Source organism: Anastrepha ludens, chromosome 4 (assembly GCF_028408465.1).
Source record: "Anastrepha ludens isolate Willacy chromosome 4, idAnaLude1.1, whole genome shotgun sequence".
NCBI lineage: Eukaryota > Metazoa > Arthropoda > Insecta > Diptera > Tephritidae > Anastrepha > Anastrepha ludens.
This window is the reverse complement of record NC_071500.1, coordinates 81,626,181-81,648,390: the sequence shown is the minus strand read 5'-3', so window position 1 is coordinate 81,648,390 and position 22,210 is coordinate 81,626,181. Positions and strand designations below refer to the sequence as shown.

Below are 22,210 nucleotides of genomic sequence, written 5' to 3'. Positions count from 1 at the left end.
GGAACATCCTTCAATCGACGATTCTATGCAAACAGAGTGAATCTTTTTTTTATTTAAAAGATGCATTGTCAATATACTTATATGTGACACATGCACGGGAATGGCTAAGTTAAAAATATAAATATTTAAGTGCCATTCATAAATAAAATAAAATAATTTTAGGGTTTACAACGACCTTTTTTAAATATTTTACTACCTTCTCATAAACTTATGTCATGGCATGGAATTACGGATCATAAAATTGTCAGACATGAACAAACTGGAAGCATTTGAAACGTGGCTTCTCGGAAGATTACTTAAATACCCTGAACCGGACAGTTCCTAATGAAGAAGTGATGTGAAGAGTTTGCGATGACAGACAGCAACTCAGCTGTATTAAACGCAGAAAACCATCGTATCTGGATCATATTCTTCGAGATCCGCAATATGAACTGTTACAACTCATATTGCAGGGCAAGGTCGAAGGGGGAAGAAGTATCGGGCGTAAGCAGTTTTCTTGGTTGAGGAACATTCTCTGTCAATCTTCGACATCAAAACCACCGCATTTGATGAATTCATGCCACCCACTTCTCTTTCTTTTACTAATCACAGCATCACCGTAAGTATTTAGGACACACGATGAGCCTCAGCCACAGTTTTCTGAGAATGGAAATAGAAAACCAAAACTTTGGTATCTTTGACTGTGATATAAAAGCTGGTATTTTTGATCGAGAATACGTTTATGCAGAACCACAAATTCCCTAATATGGTGTTATAGATATATACACAAATATTAAAGTTTATTAAAAAATATTTTCAATCTGTTTACTGAGCAAAAAAAAAAAATTACACAAAAAAACAAAATCGCACTTTTTGTCTGATGAATGACTTTTGATACTTGATGTTTACTAATTTGACAACGCTGATTCTAAATATATCCTCATTTTTTTGTAACAGCTCTTGTTTACGAGTTATAGCTATCACAAAAAATTCACTATATTTCAGTGTTAATTGACGAATATTTAAACAAATATTAAGTTTTCTTAATATTATTTGTTATGGCATCGTCAAGACGAGTTTGTATAAATGACCGGAATAGTTTTTGTTTTATTTGCGGAGAAACATATACGTTTCAAGAAAACCGTTTGAATGTGACATCGTGCGTAAATGAGGCGTACAAAATTTACTTCGGTCACCCAATGGAAATGAAAAATAAGCCTTGGATTTCACAAAAGGTATGCAAAACGTGCGTTGAGTTTCTACGTTTTGTGGACGAATAAGAAAGGAATAAATTTAGATACGAAACTGCTATGATCTGGATTGAACCTGTGAACCACCACGACGACTGTTATTTCTGTATGGTAAAAATAACTGGCATTAACTGAAAACATCGAGGCAAATGGGAATATCCTTCCATACGATTGGCACATAGACGTGTTTTGAGCCCTACGATGTCATCTGTACCTCAACCTGGTGCTTCACAGGAAGAACCTTTACATTTTGAGGCAAAAACAGACAATAGCGATAGTGACTTTGATTGTGACCTGGGAACACCAAAACCATTTAACCAAGATGATTTAAACGACCTCATTAGAGATCTGGGAAACTTTCCTTGAATATTTTGCTGAAGAAGATGACTTTGTATTTTGTAAAAATGTACCTGGTTTACTGGCTGCAATGGGAGTGAGTGGCGTTTATTTATAGGTTCATCAAAACGGAGTTTAAAATGTGTTCTCTTACACAATGGGAAGAAATTGGACTCATTGCCTATTGCACATTCTACTAAAGTAAAAGAAGAATATACAACTATTGTTCTGGTTTTAGACAAAATTAAATATGCGGAACACAATTGGGTCATATGTGTCGATTTAAAAATGGTAAACTTTCTTTTAGGCCAACAAGGTGGTTACACAAAGTTTCCTGTTTTCTTTGCTTATGGGATAGTAGAGCTAAAAATCAACATTGGATTAAAAAAAATTGGCCTGCTCGGGAAGCGCTAGTACCAGGACAACAGAACGTGATAAACCCACCGTATAATTTTACCTCCGTTACATATAAAACTGGGGCTTATAAAACAATTTGTTAAAGCTCTTGACAAAAATGGAAATTGTTTTCTTTTTCTGTCTAAAAAGTTTCCAAAATTGAGTGCAGAAAAGATAAAAGCGGGTATTTTTGACGGGCCACAGATAAGGTCGTTAATAAAAGACTCAAATTTCATAGACACTATGACAGCGATTGAGAAAATGGCATGGAATGAGTTTGTTTGGCTTGTTCAAAATTTCTTAGGAAATAAGAAAAGTTCTGACTATTCTCAGCACATCGAACAACTAATGGGTCACTTCCAAACGGTTGGATGTAATATGAGCATTAAGTTACACTTTCTTCACAACCATCTGGACTATTTTCCAGCCAATCTTGGGGATCTCAGCGAAGAACAGGGCGAGCGATTCCACCAGGACCTTCGTACGATGGAGGAACGCTATCAAGGTTAGTGGAACATACACATGATGGCCGACGATTGTTGGAGCATTAACAACAGTTCTATGCCTTCAACTTCAGCAAGGAAATCATATAAAAGAAAATTTTTTTAAACTTAAGAAGGCAATAAAATAAAATAATCTTTAAATCTATAGTGTTTTAATATATTACAAAAAGTCAAATGTGTCATATAGAGCTGATACAGGAATTTCAGTTACAGATTTGAAATTGTCATTACAAATTGGACTAAAAACATGTATCATAACCCAATCATCAGAAATGCTGTTGTGCAGTGTTATTTAGAAGACAAATTTCAAAAACGAGGGATTTTTGATCAGAACTTTTTTCGACCTTATACGTCTCGAAGATGAAGTAAAACAAAACTGGAAATGTCGAAAATAAAAGAATGCTAAGATATCAAGACTTTTTCAATTTCATCCATAATAAAAGCAAACATTTTGTATACGAATCTCACATATACTATTACGATGCAAAATTACTCCCTCGTCCACAAAACTCCAATTGGCAACGCTCTGCCAAATATACATTAAAATATATCAGATATCCGTTTTTTAAACAAGAATAATAGCAATGGAGCTCCCTTCATTCATGTATTAACATAACGCATACATACATATATATGTATACATATTCCGATGTGACTTTCCAACCAAACGAAACCAATCTCTAATATTTCAGTGCGCTTAAAATGCGGGCCATTAATCATTGGTCGTTTCTCAAGATTAGTGTTGACATATTTGAGGTCAGAACCTGTAATTGACAATACCGAAATTCACGGAGACCACCTCTACTTTGTTTAAAACCCTCTCACTGTAAGCATCAAAAAATTCAAATTTTCAATTTAAAGCCAACAAATTTTAAACTTAAATTTCACTTTACATTTTTTGGTACATATTAATACTGTTAACTAAATAAAAACTGTTACAATAAAAAACAAGCCGTGTTACAGTAACTAAATTTATTAATTGAAGTTCTTTGGAGCTTCCTACCAGTTTATTAATGGACTGCACTAATTCTAATAGATATGAAATTTCTCTACGATGGACCAATCTATCGCATCATCTGTATGTAATACTCCCTTAAGATACATAAGTATTTGTATCTATGTATGTATGAGTATTTTTAACATAACCTACTTTTATAACTATATAAGTATGTATAAGAAAAATTTTATTTCTGAAGCACAATCGACAACATTGAACGCCCAACGCTACTCTGCCTTATTGTGTATTGATAAAAATCCCACCCACCCTACTTAGTCCCAACTAGATCTCTATTATAATGCCATCCACACAGCTGTTGCCGCCTTTGCCTGTTTCCTGCTGTTATTTGGTGGTGTGACGCGCCCAAGCTGTGCGTTGTACCTGGCTCATAATTTGGCTCCGATTTGGCACTTTTTCGCTGGTGCTGCGCTGTATGAAACTCGGAGTGGCCGAGAGTTTTCGCTGGTTAGTCACGTTGCCCGCTTCGTCGGTGACCTTTAGCATCACTGTGTTGAAGCGTGGCTCGTTGTTGGCACTGCGTATGCGTGGCGATGATGGCGATGTTGAGTCCAGCGTCGACGAGGAGCGGCTAGATTCGCGCGTACCAGAGGTACTGCTCGCGGCTATGTTGCCATTAGAACTGGCCGATACTATTGGCCCGCTTAGTGGCTTCATCAGTTGTTCGTCTATAAGGTTGTTCAAATTCTGATCGATGCTGCTAAGTCGTAACGCTTCCGCTTCGTTTTGCTGTTGTAGCTGTGGGCTATGTGTATATGAATTGCGCGTGAGTGTGCTCATCGGCGATGGAGTCAGCTGACCCGACAGCGTGCTTGGCGAGCTGAGGAAATTGAAATTGCTAGCGGTGTTGTTGTTGTTGGCCGGACTGCAGGACATAGGATTGACGAAGAAGAATGAATTGCGAGGCGAGGGCGTTTGCTGAGCATTGGTCAGTGACGTTAGCGCGTTGGCATTACTAGCGCCCAGGTTAAGCGCCTGTAGGCGATTCAGCAGCTCCTGATTGACCTGAAAAAGATCTTTGGATAGCGCGTCCTGCTGTGATTGCGTAGCCTGCGCGTTAAGTTGCTGCAGTTGATTGCTAATGCTTTGCAATTGGTTCATTGTGGGGAATGAACTGTTGCTGCCGCCAGTATTGTTGTTGCTGCTGTTGTTGTTGATGGTGCTGCTGTTGCTGCTATTGGCAGCTCTCGCCGTCGTGGCGATATTCAAATGTTGCATTGAGGCGTTTGAGCTGGGTGGCGTCAACTGTTGTTGAACAGCAACTGAGGCCGGCGGTGATGGCTGCTGTTGGTGTTGTTGATGTGCTGCATTAATATTCTGGAAATTTTGTATATTTTGACTTTGCTGATTCAAACCACTCAGCTGATGACTGAGTGATGTTAGCTGCTGGTTGATGGAGCCAAGGCTGTTGATTTGTTGATTGATGGTAGCCAAATTGTTGTTGTTGCCAGTAGCTTGTAAAAACATTTGCAGCTGCGACGCGATCAGAGGAGAGGAGGTAAATATTAATGTATAAGTAATTTTCTGTTTATAATATTTTGTTTGACTTCACAAAACACAAAACACTGAACGGCAAATAGGCAGAAATGCAAAAACTTCCGAAAAAATCAAAATTGCAAAAACGAGCAAACGAAATGTGGCGGCAGAATAAAAAATAGCACAGCATGTAAACACAGCGCAGAAAAAAAAACAAAATCAAAAATATTATACTTATATAAGTGTATATGCATGCATAAAGGCATGCTGCATGCAATTACAGTGACGCCACTGGCCAGACAAGCACACTAGGGCTTCACCTTGTGGCTACGGCGGCAATGCTACTGTGCCATTTAAATAAAATTAAAACTGCAACAACAATGTGTGCAAATTGATAAATACCTGTGGTGCCATGCCGATGTTGGCCGATGTCAGTCCGGCGCTCTGTTGTTCATTATAGGCGCCCAGTGAAGCCAAATGCTCGAGCAGCTCGCGATTCTGCTGTAACAGTTGCTGAGTGCGTGCCTGGAAAGAGGTGAAATACATTATTTATTGTAGATACAAAAATTTGTTGTTTAATATATGTAGAGCCTGCCGTTTGACTGACTGAGTGGAAGCGCTTGAAACTAATATAAGTAAAACGGAAAACTTAACCAGTTAACTGTGGCGATCCCATTTAAAAGTGCGCACAGTTTTGTGTCGCCAGAATTGAGCTATGACGAGTATATTCGTCAATCACAGTTAACTGGTTAAAAGAGGATTAAGAAATGTTGAATTTTTTATTTCACACACACACGCCACTGCCCTGGAGAGAATATCTGGAATAGTTAGACAGAAGTACTAGAAGTACTATCTTTGCTGTTCATGTCACACGTTGCGCGTTTTTTCTACAAATTATAGTATGACAGCGTTAAATCCGAAATTTGAAGCCAAAATTTCATGCTTGTTGCACTTTATGAGGCTGGTTGTACTGCCTTTTCGTAAGTTATTTATGGCTGGAGAAGTTGTGAGTGTAGCTAGCTCAAGTTAGCCTGAAGAGATGACGTCATTTGTGTTTTTTTTTTCAATTTCATTATTTAAAAGTTGTGTCACTTTTGAATTTATAAACAAAATATTACACTTTTAGGGTAATTCAATTTTTTTGGACTGGTGCAGAAAAGAAAACATATAATCTTGGAAGTGCGTCATGAATATACAATTTTTCTAAAACAAAGTACTTGACTATAACTACAATTTTAGAGAACGATCGAATTACAGCTTAAGCTGTGTTCCATCACAGAAGTTCAGTTCGGTTTCGGTTTAGCTTCGGCAAATGAAACGCCGAACTTTTACGAACATTTCTCTAAATTTTTCAACTATAAAAATTTTATAATCTTTTAATATTTGTAAAATTTGTTGAAAACTGGTATCGAATCTCACATTTTCTGCTGATAAAATTGGTCAGTAAGCAGTGGTTCAATGCTCTGCTCTATACCGATAGATGATACTACCGGCGCGGTGAAAATATCGTTAAGCTATTGTTCTTACATAACAATGTACAGTCATTCAACTATGAGTATTTTTTTTCCTCATTTTTTTCTTTTTTGAATGTAAATATTTGTTAAATATTGGCTAGTCGAAAAAGTCTTTTCGTATCAATCAAATCAAACTTCCACTATTTTTTTTATATTTATAATAAACTTTATTAAACCAAATATGTACCATTTTGGTCGACCACTTTTTGCCATCAGTGTAAAACTTTTGTGGTTTCTCGGCGAAAAACTGCGACAAGTAATTTTTACAGGCTTCCCTTGAAGCCACCTTTACTCCATTAAGGGAGTTCTGCATTGACCGAAACAAATGGTAGTCCGATGGTGCAAGGTCAGGGCTATATGGTGGATGCATCAAAACTTCCCAGCCAAGCTCTCCCAGTTTTTGCCGAGTCATCAAAGATGTGTGTGGCCTAGCGTTGTCCTGATGGAAGACGAAGCCCTTTCTGCTGATCAGTTCTGGCCGTTTTTTTTCGATTGCTTGCTTCAATCTCATCAGTTGTTGACAGTAAAGTGTAGAATCAATCGTTCAAGTAGGTTGGAGCCACTCATAGTGGATGATTCCTTTCCAATCCTACCAAACACACAGCATAACCTTTCGAGGCGTCAATCTGGCTTTGCGACCATTTGTTGAGCTTCACCACCCTTGCACCATGATCTTTTTCGCACATTATTGTCGTATTTGATCCACTTTTCGTCTCCTGTTACCATTCGCTTCAGAAATGGTTCGATTTCATTTCGTTTCAGCAAAGAATCGCAGATGTTAATTCGGTCCATTAAATTTTTCACAGACAATTCACGTGGTACCAAAACATCGAGCTTCTTTTTGTAACCAGTCTTTCTTAAATGGTTCAAAACCGTTTGATGATGAATGTTTCGTGCCTTGGCGATGTCATGGCAGCTTATGTGATGGTCCTGGCCAATATTTTCCATAATTTCATCGACTTTTTCAACGATAGGTCGACCGGAGCGAGGTGCATCTTTCACATCGAAATTTCCAGAACGGAAGCGAGCGAACCATTGTTGTGCTACACGAACTGATACAGCATCGTCTCCGTAAACTTCACAAATTTCATTGGTGGCTTGCGTGGCTGTCTTCCCTTTTTTATACAAAAATTTCAAAATATAGCGAATTTCTTCATTATTTTCACTCATTTTTGAACAGCTATAACTTTTTTTCAACTTCTCCGAATTTAATTTTTTTTTTTTTGGTTAAATGAAGCTTAAAATGTCACCTTTCTAACACCGTATGATATGACACAATGCGATTAGTAGCACTGGAGATAGATGACTCCAACGGCATCTATTGACAAAATACGAAAAGACTTTTTCGACTACCCAATATTTAAAATCTCTATCTATTTTGCGCGTTAATTTTTTCGGTTTTTAACAAAAGTCCAAACAAATTATTTTGAATAGGAAATTTAACGGGCAGGTCCTACAACACTTTCAAATTTTTCTTTTTTTTTTCTTTCTTTAAAAAATCATTTACAATCTAAAGATTATCTTTTCAATGTTTTAAGCTTAATAGAAAGTCTAAAAAGGCCCTATAAATTCAGTGAAGTGATGAGCGTCGAAAGTATCGAAAGTAGGTAAGGGAGCGCGCACTCTGTGTATGCAGCCTATACTTTTTTATTTTTTACCCACATAATTCCTGTACTTTACTATTTGCAGTATAGGAGGCACTTTAAACAATTATTCGAATTGTGTAACTGTTCTTATTGTTTACACACAAACAAAGTTTATTGTTAGTATTCAGTTTAGTGCTTCGTGTTGTTATTTTTAAATCTGCTTTATAAAAATGCAAACTTTAATTGCGTTTTTCTAGATAACCGCGCTGTCGAATATAACTCAAAAAGTAATCAAGATATCAACTTACCATTTTACAGTTATATTCTTCAACATATTTGCATGTATCTCAAATTTTATATTAATTATCACTAAAAATATTGTTTTGATCAATTTGTTTATAAAAAAGTGTAATTTTTTGCTTTTTCACTTCAAATTTTAATTTTTTTTTCATTAAAAATAGGTAAGTGCGAAGCGGAATAACTCATTTTATTGACAAACTTTTGTGTGGTTGATTTCAGTTGATTGCAAGAGGCTGTACATTCTACGGCGCAAATTTAAGAAGTCCCTTTGAGCAGCTGTAGCGCATCCATTTTATTTTTCTTTTTATTTAAAAAAAATTATTGTTTATTAATTTAAGCATGAATATTAATATCTAAGTTATTTGAAGATAATAAATACTCTCAGTTTTCCCCAAAACATGATTAAAAAACTCATCGTCTGGAGGAGCTGCCCCCCTTAGTACTAAAATGCTCTATGCAAATATTTGTCGAAAAATTTCAGTGGCCGTCAATATAAGCGTTTACTCACAATTGAAAGAAATACAAATTGTGCAACTAAAAGTCTAATAAATAATCCTACGGAAGGCTACCCTTTCGTACAGAAGGTATTTTCACTGTCTCATCCTCTACAACGCAAGTTATGTATATGTTTATGTTAATAAGACCACGAATGTTAGCCTCATGTTAATAACATGCTGATAATCTTTAAACTGTTTGTGTAATGTTAAATTAAACAGTTTGATTGGATGAAAAGTACTCTTGGGTGGGGTGATTCTGTTAGAACTAAGCTGGTGTGTGATGCTTTTATTTAACTGTTTAATGATAACTGTTAATGGTACGATGCATTATTTTAGGTAATCAGCTGTTTTTTAAGTGAAGATATTCAGTCTTAAGTTGATATCAATGAACAAAGGCATTTTTTTAAAGCCGCTCGCTGTAGTTAATTGTATTATTTAAATCATATGAATGTAAAATCGGTTTATCGCGTTTGTCGACCATATTCAAACGTTCGAGCCATGCAATGCCTTCTACCAGCAATCTCCAGGTTTGTTTATAAGGAACTGTTTAAGGAGAGTGAAACCTTCTCTGATTGAGGTCAGTATGAGCTTAGTTCACCTGCCACCCCTCAGTGCTACCCAGTCATTGATAAGATAAATATTTCCTCATTTTCTGAAGGTGGCTTCACCTGTTTATATTGAACTTAATTAGGGTGTTTTAGGCGAGTTTTTTGCAAAGATGTTTGAATTTAAGCAAATCAGCAGAATATCTGATAAACCCATTAACTATCGTATTATCTTTGTACAAAACATAAATATAAATGTATTTAGATATTTTCTCTAGTTGATAGTTGGCGGCAGCCGTATCCGAATGGGTTGGTGCATGATTACCATTCGGAATTCACAGAGAAACGTTGGTTCGAATCTCGGTGAACCACCAAAATTAAGAAAAACATTTTTCTAAAAGCGGTCGCCCCTTTGGCAGGCAATGGCAAACCTCCGAGTAGGTCCCCCCATTTGTGGAACAAATAGGAGGAGGAGCTCGGCCAAACACCCAGAAAGGGTGTACGTGCCAATTATATATATATATATATATATCTAGTTGAAAAATCTAAAGTGGTATTCCACTACCTGTATATAGAGGAAACGAAATTTGAGAAGATCTTTTTTGACTCACCTGCGCCTCGATGCGCGCATTCGTTTCCGATATGAGCTGCTCCCGTACCAACATCAATTGCGCCAATGCCTGACGCGTTTGTATGGCCTGTTGCTCCAATTGATCCTTTAGTTTGCTAATTTCATGGCTCGGTGATGAGGGTGTAGTAGGTGATTTATCTTCATCAGCAGTCTGAAAAGAAGAGTGTGATACACAATAAGTAAATCGCTCCATAATAAGTAGCATAATGAAAGTACATAAGATCGAATGATTCCTCTTATAAATAGAAGGATTTGGCGTTTTTCTTGTAAGGAATTACGCAAATTGAAGTGTATGCCATGTCAAGAGGTGTATGAGAGTCCTCTCTTACCACTATATTGCCACTACAGTGCCACTATATAAAATAATTTAACTAATTTTCCAAAATATCAGACTAGTTATCGCCAAATATTATAATATGCATAAAATATCGCTTCTTGCGGTATGCAAATTTTAATTCATTACTTTCGGCTGATACGAGTATTTCATCGACAGCTAGAAGCAAATTCCATTTACCCTCCTGATTGTTTCAACTAATGCATACGTACTTACGCACATATGTATGCAATGTCATATGCAGTTGTGTACTAATTAGTTCTAATACGTGCACATGAATTCAAAAATCCGAACAGCTCATACAACAAGCATTGCTATTAAATCAAATCAAGCGAGCAATTTATTTTGGTTGTGTAAATTTGTTCACGAGTGTAATTACTTAGTTGTTTATTGCCATTGATTATTTGAAATCAAAATCAGAATCGGTTTAACCCGTTGATCATGAGCAAATAATAACACAATGAAAAACTGTAATTACTCGAGTCAGAAATACATAGTTAGGTGCACCCAATTACAGCAGCAAGTGCAATATTTAACTTTGTTCGAATACCTTCAGCATCGAATTATCAACCCTGAAATTGTACCTATTTTCTAGAAAGTTCCAACTAAGGAGAAAAAAAAGAAATTTGCTCAAGGCAAAGGTTATAAATAGCTAAATGGGGTTAGCTCTTGCATTTAAAGTTTATAACACAAATTGTTTTGACTTGGATAGTTAAAATGAAATCCGTCAGGTGTCGGAAATTTATTTTATGGTTACGTAGGCATTTACAAAACGAGTGAAAAACTACTCGAGTAAAAGTTGAGATATAGTACTCAATATTTAATGAAGTAAGATAAGATATTTCCTAAATTGAATTAAATACCATAAAGAAAATACGTTCTAATTCTGTTTAATATACGATAATAAGGTAATTCCTGCTTTAAAAATTATTTGTGTCTCCTATTTCGAACTAAATAAATGATATTAAAAACCCTATTTATCATTAATCTTCAGCAAACTTTTCCTGGATTTTAGAAAACATTCAGACAACCTTAGATTCGTACTGGAATATAAATTTCTCAAACTCCTTCAAAATTTAATAAGTGTTTTGTGTTTCACAGCCAACCTCCGCCAATAGGAGTAGTAATAATCCCACCACACAGATAATCCACCCTACACCTACACATAAGCTAGGTTGCAAAACAAACAACAGGGGCCAAACCGGCAGACTAGCAATAGAACGTCAGTCTGCAATTTTAGAAAAATTTATTGGAGTACTTTCAAAACCATTTATTATATTCCTAGCCCGCCTCAGTACCGATGTGATATTGTTTTTTTTTAGATTTAACATATAAGACTGAAAATATTTTTTGCAGAAATACGCAGAATAAAAAGATCAACCGGTCTCTGTTGTTTTTTATTTTAACTTTTTATTGCAACTAGTTCATAAATATTTACAAATGACTAACAAGCAACTTAATTATGATAACATTACACAATTTTCACTCTACATGACATAAAGCATTTCTATGGAGGTATGAGATCGCTAGGTTTAGTGCGTCTGAGCCTTCGTATTAATCCGTTGGTTTCAATTAAATTAAGTGCTTCTTCATTGATGTGGTTTATTAGTCTTTCCTTATTTGCAACTGCAATCTTTGCGATTTCAGTGTTGACGGAGTTTATTTTAAGGTCGCGCTCAATGTCGGAACTTCTGCAGTACCATGGTGCTTTGACAATGCACCTAAGGACCTTATTTTGGTAGTGTTGGATTTGGTTTTTCGTACTTTGACAGGCGCACCCCCATAGCTGCGCACCATAACTCCATACTGGCCTTAGTATCTGCTTGTAAATTAACAGCTTGTTTTCTATCGTGAGAGCTGATCTGCTACCCATGAGCCATTGCATGTTTTTGAGTTTGATGTCCAATTCTTGCCTCTTTTTCTTGACATGCTCTTTCCATCGAAGTTTGCTGTCAAGTGTCATACCTAGGTACTGCGCATAGTTTGAGTATAGGACCTGTTGATCATCTACGTATAGTGGAATATGTTGTATTTTAGTGTTTGTGAAAACTACGTGTACAGATTTTGTTTGGTTAAGTTTAATTTTCCATGTATTAGTCCACTGGCAGATCTTATTTAACGCGGTTTGTAATGTGGTTGTCGATTCGTTTTCAGTTTCACCAACTGCAATCAAGGCGGTGTCATCTGCAAGCGTTGCTGTGACGTAATTAGGATCAGACGGTAGGTTCTGTGTAAAGATAAGGTACAGCAGAGGCCCAAGAACGCTGCCTTGAGGTACTCCTGCATTTATTTGTCGAAGACTTGAATAACCATCACCTTGCTTGACTCGAAAATAGCGATCTGATAAGTACGACTCTAAGATTTCGTAGTATTGCTAAGGAAGTATTAATTTTAGTTTAAAAATCAAACCTGTGTGACAAACTTTTCCGAATGCCTTTGCCACATCGAAGAATACGCCAGAACATACTTTTTTATTTTCGAGTCTCGGTGAAGTAAATTAGAGAGTGAGTTTATTGAACAGTTTGCTTATTTATAGGTAACGGAAAATTATATACATATGTATTTAGGTAGTTCAATACTTTTTACATACTAAAGAGAAACATTCTTGGAAAGTATGAAAATAACTGTGAAAACGCAGTTCGAAAGAGAATAGGAAAATAAGCTGATAAAATAAACAGTAAGCGACTTAAGGGGGGAGACCAGTTTAGACTGATCAAAAAATCGACTTTTTTGAATGCATAAATTGTTATTATAAGAATATGTGGTAAAAATGTTAAAGCGAAATTCGCATTATTCCCAATTCTATGAGCACTTAAATGACCGCCCGTCGGTTCGGCAACGTAGCGCGCGGTAGTTAGAACGCCGTTTTTCTCGAAACGACTTTTTCCAACTGGTGGGCACTCTAGCTCAAAAAGTATTAGACCAATCGTTGTCAAATTTTTTCCGAGTATTCTTTATTCAATTCTAATTTATATGAACTTAATTCTGGGATTATATCATCATTAAAAATATTTGTTTAAACAAAATAGAAGAAAAAATATGGTATGAAAAAAGTACACTGTGTTCAAGCGCCTCAAAAATATGCAATTTTCAATATTATTTTATCACAATTAGGTTCATACTTTTAGGAAACATGTTGTTAACGAAACAAAATAATTCCTGTTGATTACAGAGAAAAATTGCAACTTCAGGAATGCCCACCAGCAAGCCACTCGGATGGCGATCGCCCATGAACAGCACGCTCTAATGCCACTATTTCCGGCGGAAATATCTTGAACAAAATTTAAAAGTTTACTTAAAAATATGAATAAAATACCCTCCAAGTTTAAAAAATTTCTGGTTATTCCCTCCTTGTTCAAAAATTCACGAAAAACACCAAAATTTCGGCCTCCCAAACCGGTTTCCCTCCTTAAACATTAGGACGCTTAGCATTTTTTCTTTAATTTTTGTATAAAATTTGATTAGTTTTAAAACGTAAACGAATTTTGCATGTTAGTGTACTGAAATCTTACCAGAAACATGTTTTATAATAAAACTATGTTTATAACAAATTCTCTGCTATTCTCATTCTAATAAGAGCATCTGCATTCAACTAAAAAGTGCTAGCCACCATAAAAGGTCATATTGTCGAACTAATTACGAAAGGCAAAACGAACAGAGTGGATGGTTATCCATGCATTTGCGTGCAAAATTTTTATCCTGATCCCGATTACTGACCGTTGGAGCAAGGCTATTATGGCAGTTACTGTAAAGAGCGGCACCAGAGCTTGACAAATAAACACCAAAAAATACTTAATTTCTAATGGATAAAAACTTGGTGAATTTCATTTTTGAGTGATTTTTCATTTTCGTAGCATTTTAGTAGATTCGTGAAATGCGATCCCGAAACGTATAGCGACATACTAAAACTCTGGAGAAGATTTTTTTCTTTTCAATTTTTGCTGAACTGTGTTATTCAATAAAATCCCTCAAAGGTTTTACTTGGATAACAAATGTTTTCTAAAAAGTCTAAATGTAACGAAGACTTCTTTGTGAAATATTAACATTTATTCACTAATGTTGAAAGTAAAATACAATGAAAAGATTGACCTTCTTTTCACTTGACCTTGCTTATAGGCATTGAATTGATTAGCATAAACCGAGAATCATATAAGGTAACAGGAAACTCACACCTGAAGGAAAGAAGTGCATATACATATGTATAGGAACACCTTTTTAAAGAAGCTATAGTCGATTTATCGAAAAATAAATACAGCTTAATGTTATTCCAATCCAATATTGTACTGCTTTCTAGTTCTTGCAATAGTTTTAACTTTCTGTTAGCTGTACTTTACTATCTCCGATTATCCCGAAAACCACCTTTCCTCATGAATTGTGAATGTCGTCATTTAAAATCTTTACACCTTCTTTTGATTCAACCATAAAAAACTTTTCTAAATAAAAAAAAATTCAACAATACTCATCACAATTTGCAAATTAGTGTTTCCATACGACGATATATTTGTTAGCTTACCGCCAGCTTACTGCAGTTCAATATTGACGAATTTAAAGTGAATTCTTTGGACAAAATGCGCATTTATACTAATTGGAAAAGGCTAAAACCTGCTATCATCAGAAAACTAAGCATCTTTTCACGCTTCAAAGTTCCATTCCACAAGACTTTACGCTAATGCATTCTCACATCGGGCTTTCTGATAGTAATTCTGTATTTTTAACGCACCTACGCATATTGCTTGGTTGCACTTGAATTTCTCCCAATGTGGTCTTCAATTTTTACACAACACTGTAGGTATTTACTATACTTTAGCTTATTTTGATACTCATACCCATAGTCGTGGGTTATCAAAAAACCGAATTAGTACTTTGGCCAAGGGGTAGAGAACTAAAAATTCCAAACTAGATGGCGGAATTGTAGCTGTTTGTGGCTAAATTCATCATAAAAATTTCAACGGTCCGTCAGAAAATTCGATGTGTTGATACGTGAATATACTTGTATGTCTACAGAGTCATACATATGTATATATAATATATATTGCATTAGCGACCGGTGTATAGAGTAATTGAGGTACGTATGTTTTTAGAAATTCTGCGCTAATTTTGGAGACGTCTGGTTGCAAGATGAAAAAATAAATACGATTTTAAATTTAGCCGAAAAAACTTTATGATACATACATACGTGCATGTACGGCAAGCTTTGACAGGAATAACACAGATATGTGCCTATGTGTGTACCTTCATTGCAAGTGAAGTATATTTATTCATACAAAAATACTATAGTATGTGTGCACTGTACACGTACATACATCGTGGGCATAGAAGACCAGCGTTTTGTTATTTTATTGTATTTTATGAAAAGTCCTTAAAGCTTAAGCTGTTATATTTTTAAACAAGTGCACATTTGATATGCATAACAAATAGTACTTTTATAAAAGGAGATTAATAATTTATACAGGCAGGCAATGGCAAAACCTCCGAGTGTATTTCTGCCATGAAAAAGCTCCTCATAAAAATATCTGCCGTTCGGAGTCGGCTTGAAACTGTAGGTCCCCCCATTTGTGGAACAACATCAAGGCGCACACCACAAATTGGAGGAGGAGCTCGGCCAAACACCTAACAGAAGTGTACGCGCCAATTATTTATTTATTTTTTGCATAGCTTTACACACGCACGTACATAATTTGAATATAGAAATAATGTAGATATATAATCTTTCACATTTTTTTCTATATATTGACGATACTAACAAAAGCAACGCTGCGAGTGTATTCGGTCATTCCGAAAAAAATTTTTGGCCAAAGAAAGAGCCTTAATATTATGCAGATGAGAATCTTAAAATACTACCAGAAATGGAAAACGAATTATTGTTTAATGATTTAAAAATTAAAACAAAATAAAAAATTAAAATTATAATTTAAACAATCTGTAAACAAAAAAATAAAATGCAGCCAACTAAAATTGAATAAAATAAAGTAAAATTAAATATAAAAAACTAAAAAAAATTAACGAAAATAATATAAAATGAAATAAATGAAAATAAAGTCATGTAAATAAATTAAACTAAAATGAAATAAAAAAATAAACAACATAATATAACATAAATTAAAACAATTGGAAAAAATATATATAACTACTTACAAATAATAAAATAAAATCAAACAAAAAGTATATAAAAAGGTGAAAAAGAAATAAAATGAATTAAATAGACTGAGGTAAAATTAAATAAAACAAAAAAATGAATAAATAAAATACAATGAAGTAAAATGAATTAAAAGAAAATTAGAATAAAATAAAATAAAAAAATAATTAGTTACTTCAAACAAAATAAAGTATAATCAAAAATAAAATTGAGTTTAACACCAAGAAGTAAAATAAAGAAAAATAATATAAAATGACAAATAATTAAAAAAATTAATAAACACTAAAATTATATGAAATAAAAAAATTAAAGCAAAATAAAAGAAAAAAATTAAAAAACTTAAATAAAAAAATTATTTATTTAAACAAAACAAAGTAAAAGGACAAAACTAAATGAAATTAATTACAAAAACGTAAAAAAGTGCAGTAAAATGGAACAAAAATGTATAGAAAAATGATAAAATAGAACCAATAAAATAAAATATAATAAAGTCAGGTAAAATTAAATAAAACTAAACATATAACAAAAAAAAAATTAAATAAAACAGAAGTTACTTTAAACAAAATATAGTAAAATGAAATAAAGTGAAATGAATAGATTAAGGGCAAAATTAAAAAAATTAAGTGGATTAAAATAAGGTAATGTAAATTTAAATAAAAATAAAAAATTAAAAAATAATATACTAAAAAAATAACCTAGAAAGATAAAATAACCTAAAGAAAATTCAACTTAATAAAAGGGCGAAAGATTCGACAACTTAAAAGAAACCCAATTCTGCAAGTCGTAGCTAAAGGAACTTATATATATTGTATATTGTATAATAACATGAACTAAACTAAAAAACATAAATAAAATTAAATCAAGAAAATAATTGTAAATAAAATACTCTGAAATAAGAAGAAGAAAGGCAATAAAAACAAATCAATGAAAATTAAAAAAAAAAATTAAAAGACTAAGAAGTAAAATAAAATGAAATAAAGTAAATAAAACGAAATGAAATAAAGTAAAGTTAAAAACAATTGTCATTAAATAAACCCAAATAAAATACAGCGAAATATAAAGAATTAAATTAAAAATATAAAATAAAGAGAAGTAAAATAATAACTATAAAAAAATAAAAAATAAACAAGAATTAATTAAACTAAAATAAAATAAATAAAAACAAAGTGCAACAAAATAAATAAAAAGTCGAAGTAAAATGATTTGAAATGAAAAGCGGGAAAACGTAAATAAAAAGTTACAAATAGAAACAAGAAATAAAAAGAAAACGGTCGTGTAATCAAAATATATTAAAACAATGTAAAATAAATAAAAACATAAATAAATATAAGCTAAAATAAGCTCTTAACCCATCTTCGGCCGCTACAAGAATTCGTCATAATTTTTCCATTTCCTTTTTAGTCAGTGCTTATAGGACCATAATCAAGAAAAATTAAAAAAATTCTGACCATCGGTGTTTCAGATATGGACTGGTCGAAAAATCGACCGCTGGCCAAAAACCGTCAAATATATTAAAAAAAAATACAACATTTATGAAAAAAATTTAGCACACGAAGTCAATTTATTTAATTTTATTTCAAATACAAACATTTTTTTGTTGTTTTATTGATAGAAAAGTCAGCTTTTATGATAATCATCAAAACATTTAGTATGTAAATGAATATTGCATTTTTTGCAAGTAAAAATAGTATGTTTCTTGCAAAATTTACACCGCCGAAATTTGTTTTCAATGCTTCTCATGACGGCGTGTACCCTTTCATTGATCCGAGGAAGGTTCGATGGACCTTCATCTCCATGTTCGTTTTCATACTCGTCCTCGTCCTTGTCGTAATTCAATAATTCTGTTGTGACTTTGGAACGAAAATCAATTTGTGACAATGGTTTTATCTTTTCAATTTTTGCCATCATACAATGAAGTTTCCATGCATTGACCATTGCGTTACCAAGAGCATTTGTCCATATTGGCCACCACTATTTTTTTCCTCTCGTACATATTCTATAATTTGCCACCGCATTATCATGGAGATCCACACCACCCATGCCATGATTATACTCTTGAATAACTTTTGGCTGCGGGATAGTGATAGTTTGTTTTTTCTTCCGACAATATCTTTTAGTGCTAATAATTGGATTGACTGTGGAGTTATTAGTTATAACATTGACTACAGCATTATCATTCCACCGAACAGTCAATATTTCTTGCTGATGATCAAGTAGTTGGTCAAATGTTCCTCGTATTTCTTTTTTTAAATTTCTCAAAGGAGTATCGCCCATTCTATTTTCGCGTATAGTACCAGTTGCAAAAAATCGACGTTCGTTCAGAAGGCACATTAGATGGTATGAAGAGAAAAAATTATCAAAGAAAATGATGTGGCACTCAGGGTCAGATACGTTGGCAAGCAAGTCTAAGACTGTTTGTGCGCCTAGACCAATAGTTTTATCGTGAGGGGTTGCTGCTCCCCCGTACAATGAACTAGAAAATAGGTACCCACTTTCAGAGCATAAGCACCATGTTTTAAACCCAAACCGGATTGGCTTTCCCTTGATAAACATTTTGCAGGAGTGGCGTCCAAAGTATGGAATCATATGTTCGTCTATAGAGAGATTATGGCTAAAGACTTCAAACTGCATACACTTTTTGTTGAGAGCGTCAGTAATTGGACGAACCTTCGCAAAACAGTCTGCTGCGTTTAAATTCGTGTTGTCAGCAAGATGGAAAAACTGCTTAATTTTTTAAACCGATTACGACTCATAGCCTGCTTCACAATTGGAACCGCCATGTCCGGTCCAACGGACCAGTAGTGGTCAATGTGTGGCAAAGTATGGTACCCCGATAGGTACAATATTCCCATAAACCCTTTTAGGATAGTTCCGCCCTAGTTCCATATTAGACGAATGAGAACTAGTTCGATTTGTAGGTATTTTCTAATAGTCCCGTACCATCCAATATAGGACAGGTTCGATTTTGGAGGTAAGGTACTAGTGCTGAACTAGAATTTTGGTTCACTAGTAGTGATTTTCCCTGCAGGGGTAGTACCTTTCCTATACTACAAAGATACTCACTTCCATCTCTTTCAATAAGAAAAAAATATTGCTAGATTTTGTTCTATCCTACATGACAGTTCCTGGCCAGCGGTCGAAGTTTACGTCCATGAAACAGTAAAAATTATTGCAATATCGATATGTTACTTTTTTGATTCTCGTAATTTTATCTTTTCTCTTCACAATAAATTAGTAACAATTATTTGTTTTTTTGTTTTTCATTATTTTTTCATCTGCACAAAAAACACGTAAAAATAGTGATAATTTCATTCTTTTACAAAAATCTGCCCTGAACCTTTTTTCTTAAAAAATTACGCTCTAGAAATTAACTAAATTCCAAATTTAAATCTTGTTAAAACTGATCAATAAATTTACATTTAGTTTCTGAGATATTGGAGTCCGAAGTTGGTGGTCGAAAAATCGACCCGCTGCCGAATGGGTTAAGCAGTTCATCCAATTGTGAGTATATGCCCAAATGTATTTCTATCCGCTAAATGACGATAGAGTCGAGATATTTCTGAGCATTATATTTTTAGTGCAATTTGACTTAAACGCAAAATATACGCATTTGTGTATGAATTATGTAAGAATAAGTAAACATTTGAAAGGAAAATAGTTATAATTGGCCACTGTGAAACAATCAAAACTATGCAGTATTCACAGTTATTGAATTCATGTATGCACAGGAAATAGTGGCACTACATTCGATAATCTCCATGAATTCAAACCTTTGCGTTTGCCTGTTTACCTAGCCAATCACTACATGCAGAAGTCCGCGAATTAAATCTGAAAAAAATTTGCTATTCGCACAGTTAGTATGGTTGCTCAAAACTAGGGCAACTAGAAAGAACATTTACCTTTACATAATACAGCAAACTAAAAAAAAAATCAGCTTAGGATAAGTGGGCGTGTGGTTATAAGCAGGAGAATACACCGAATGGTAGAATACAAGATTATGCAAATTTAGGTGGAAATAACATATAAACGTAACTTTGCCGCGCCGAAGGGTGCATGAGAGCGCTTTTTTACTTGAGCGCAACCATAAAACCTGTACTCTACAACTACTATAACTTAACAACTATATAACTTTATTAATTCTCGAATATATCAGACTTTTTATTACCAAGTATTATAATATGCATGCAAATCCTTTTTGCGGTGCGCAAATGTTAACTGATGCGGGTGTTTCATCGACAGCTAGAAGCAAATCCCAATTACCCTCCTGATTGTTTCAACTAATGCATACATACACACGTACATATACATATATGCTAATGTCATATGCAGTTGTGTACTAATTAGTTCTAATACGCGCACATGCAAGCATTGCTATTAAATCAAATCAAGCGAGCAATTTGTTTTGGTTGTGTAAATTTTTCCACGAGTTTAATTACTTGTTTATTGCCATTGGTTATTTGAAATCAAAATCGGTTGAGACCGTTCAACGCAAACAAATAATAACACAATGAAAAACTGTAATTAATCGGAGCAAAGCACGGTACAGCAAAGCAAAAAATATGCTGTCTCCCAAAGCGTTAGAATAAATTACCCACTTTAGCGAAATACTTAATAATATTTTTAATATAGTCTGTAAGATTTATGTATCTCTAAACTGAAATAAATAATGAATAAATAATGAAATAAATAAATGAGTAAAAGAATAAATAAATAAATAAATAATAAATATACAAAGTGAAGTCCAAAATAAACAAGCGTGACGTCATAAAAATGTTTTTGTTAGTGCGTTGGAAGTTACATCCCTACCTGACTTCCGTGAATGCTTGGTGACATTCGGTTCAGTTGAAACGAAGTTATTTCGTCTTAATTGTCAGTATGTTGTGTCATCTGCACAAAAGTGAGTTTCGAACAAAGAGCTAATATCAAATTTTGTTTTAAAATTGGTAAAACGTTTGCCGAAACATTTGAATTGCCGAAAACAGTTTATGTTATTGCCTATCTCGTGCCAGAGTTCGTGAGTGGTGGACATAAATGACAATGAACAGATCAGTAATCACCGAAAACTCCAACGAAATTGCTCGTAAATTTATCAAAAATGAACCGGAATCCTCGTTTTCGTTTCCAAATTCATGGAATCGGAGTTGAATATCTCGAAAACAGAATTCAACATTCGAAAGACCTCATTAAAGAGGCGGGAAAATACGGGAACTTCCTTTACAACATTGTAACTGGTGAAGAAACGTGGTGTTTCCAACACGAACTTGAAACTAAGCGTGAAAATGCCGAATGGAAGGCCGCAGCGAGTCACCACCACTCAAAATATAATTGGCGCGTACACCATTTTTGGGTGTTTGGCCGAACTCCTCCTACTATTTGCGGCGTGCGTCTTGGTGTTGTTGCACAAATGGAGGGACCTACAGTTTCAAGCCGATTCCGAAACGCAGATTTTTTTATGAGGAGCTTTTTCATGGCAGAAATACACTCGGAGGTTTTCTTTCTTCATTTTGGTGTTTCACCGAGATTCGAACCTACGTTCTCTCTGAATTCCGAATGGTAGTCACGCACATACCATTCGGCTACGGCGGCCGGGTTTGGAGAAGTACAAAATCAAGTCGATGCTCATTTGTTTTTACGATTATAAGGGAATTGTCCAGAACGAGTTCGGGCCAACGGGCCAAAACCGTCAGTGGTATTTGCTATCTTGGCATTTTG

At 34.4% G+C, this 22,210-nt stretch overlaps 1 protein-coding gene across 2 annotated transcripts in view; it reads right to left on the bottom strand.

Annotated features, from left to right (window-relative positions):
• Positions 1-834: 834 nt before the first annotated feature.
• Positions 835-22,210, bottom strand: part of LOC128859986 (hybrid signal transduction histidine kinase A) — a 66,666-nt gene continuing 45,290 nt past the window's right edge. The window contains exons 5-8 of one of the 2 annotated variants that reach the window (XR_008454210.1): positions 10,009-10,179; positions 5,358-5,480; positions 1,524-4,952; positions 835-1,449 (exon numbers count right to left, since the gene is read on the bottom strand). Coding sequence is in view for 1 of the 2 variants with exons in the window: in XM_054097176.1 (XP_053953151.1) it covers positions 3,804-4,952; positions 5,358-5,480; positions 10,009-10,179 (1,443 nt within the window). In the remaining variant the exon portion in view is untranslated. Of the gene's footprint in view, positions 4,953-5,357; positions 5,481-10,008; positions 10,180-22,210 lie in introns of both variants that reach the window. The other variant, XM_054097176.1, reaches the window with a different exon arrangement.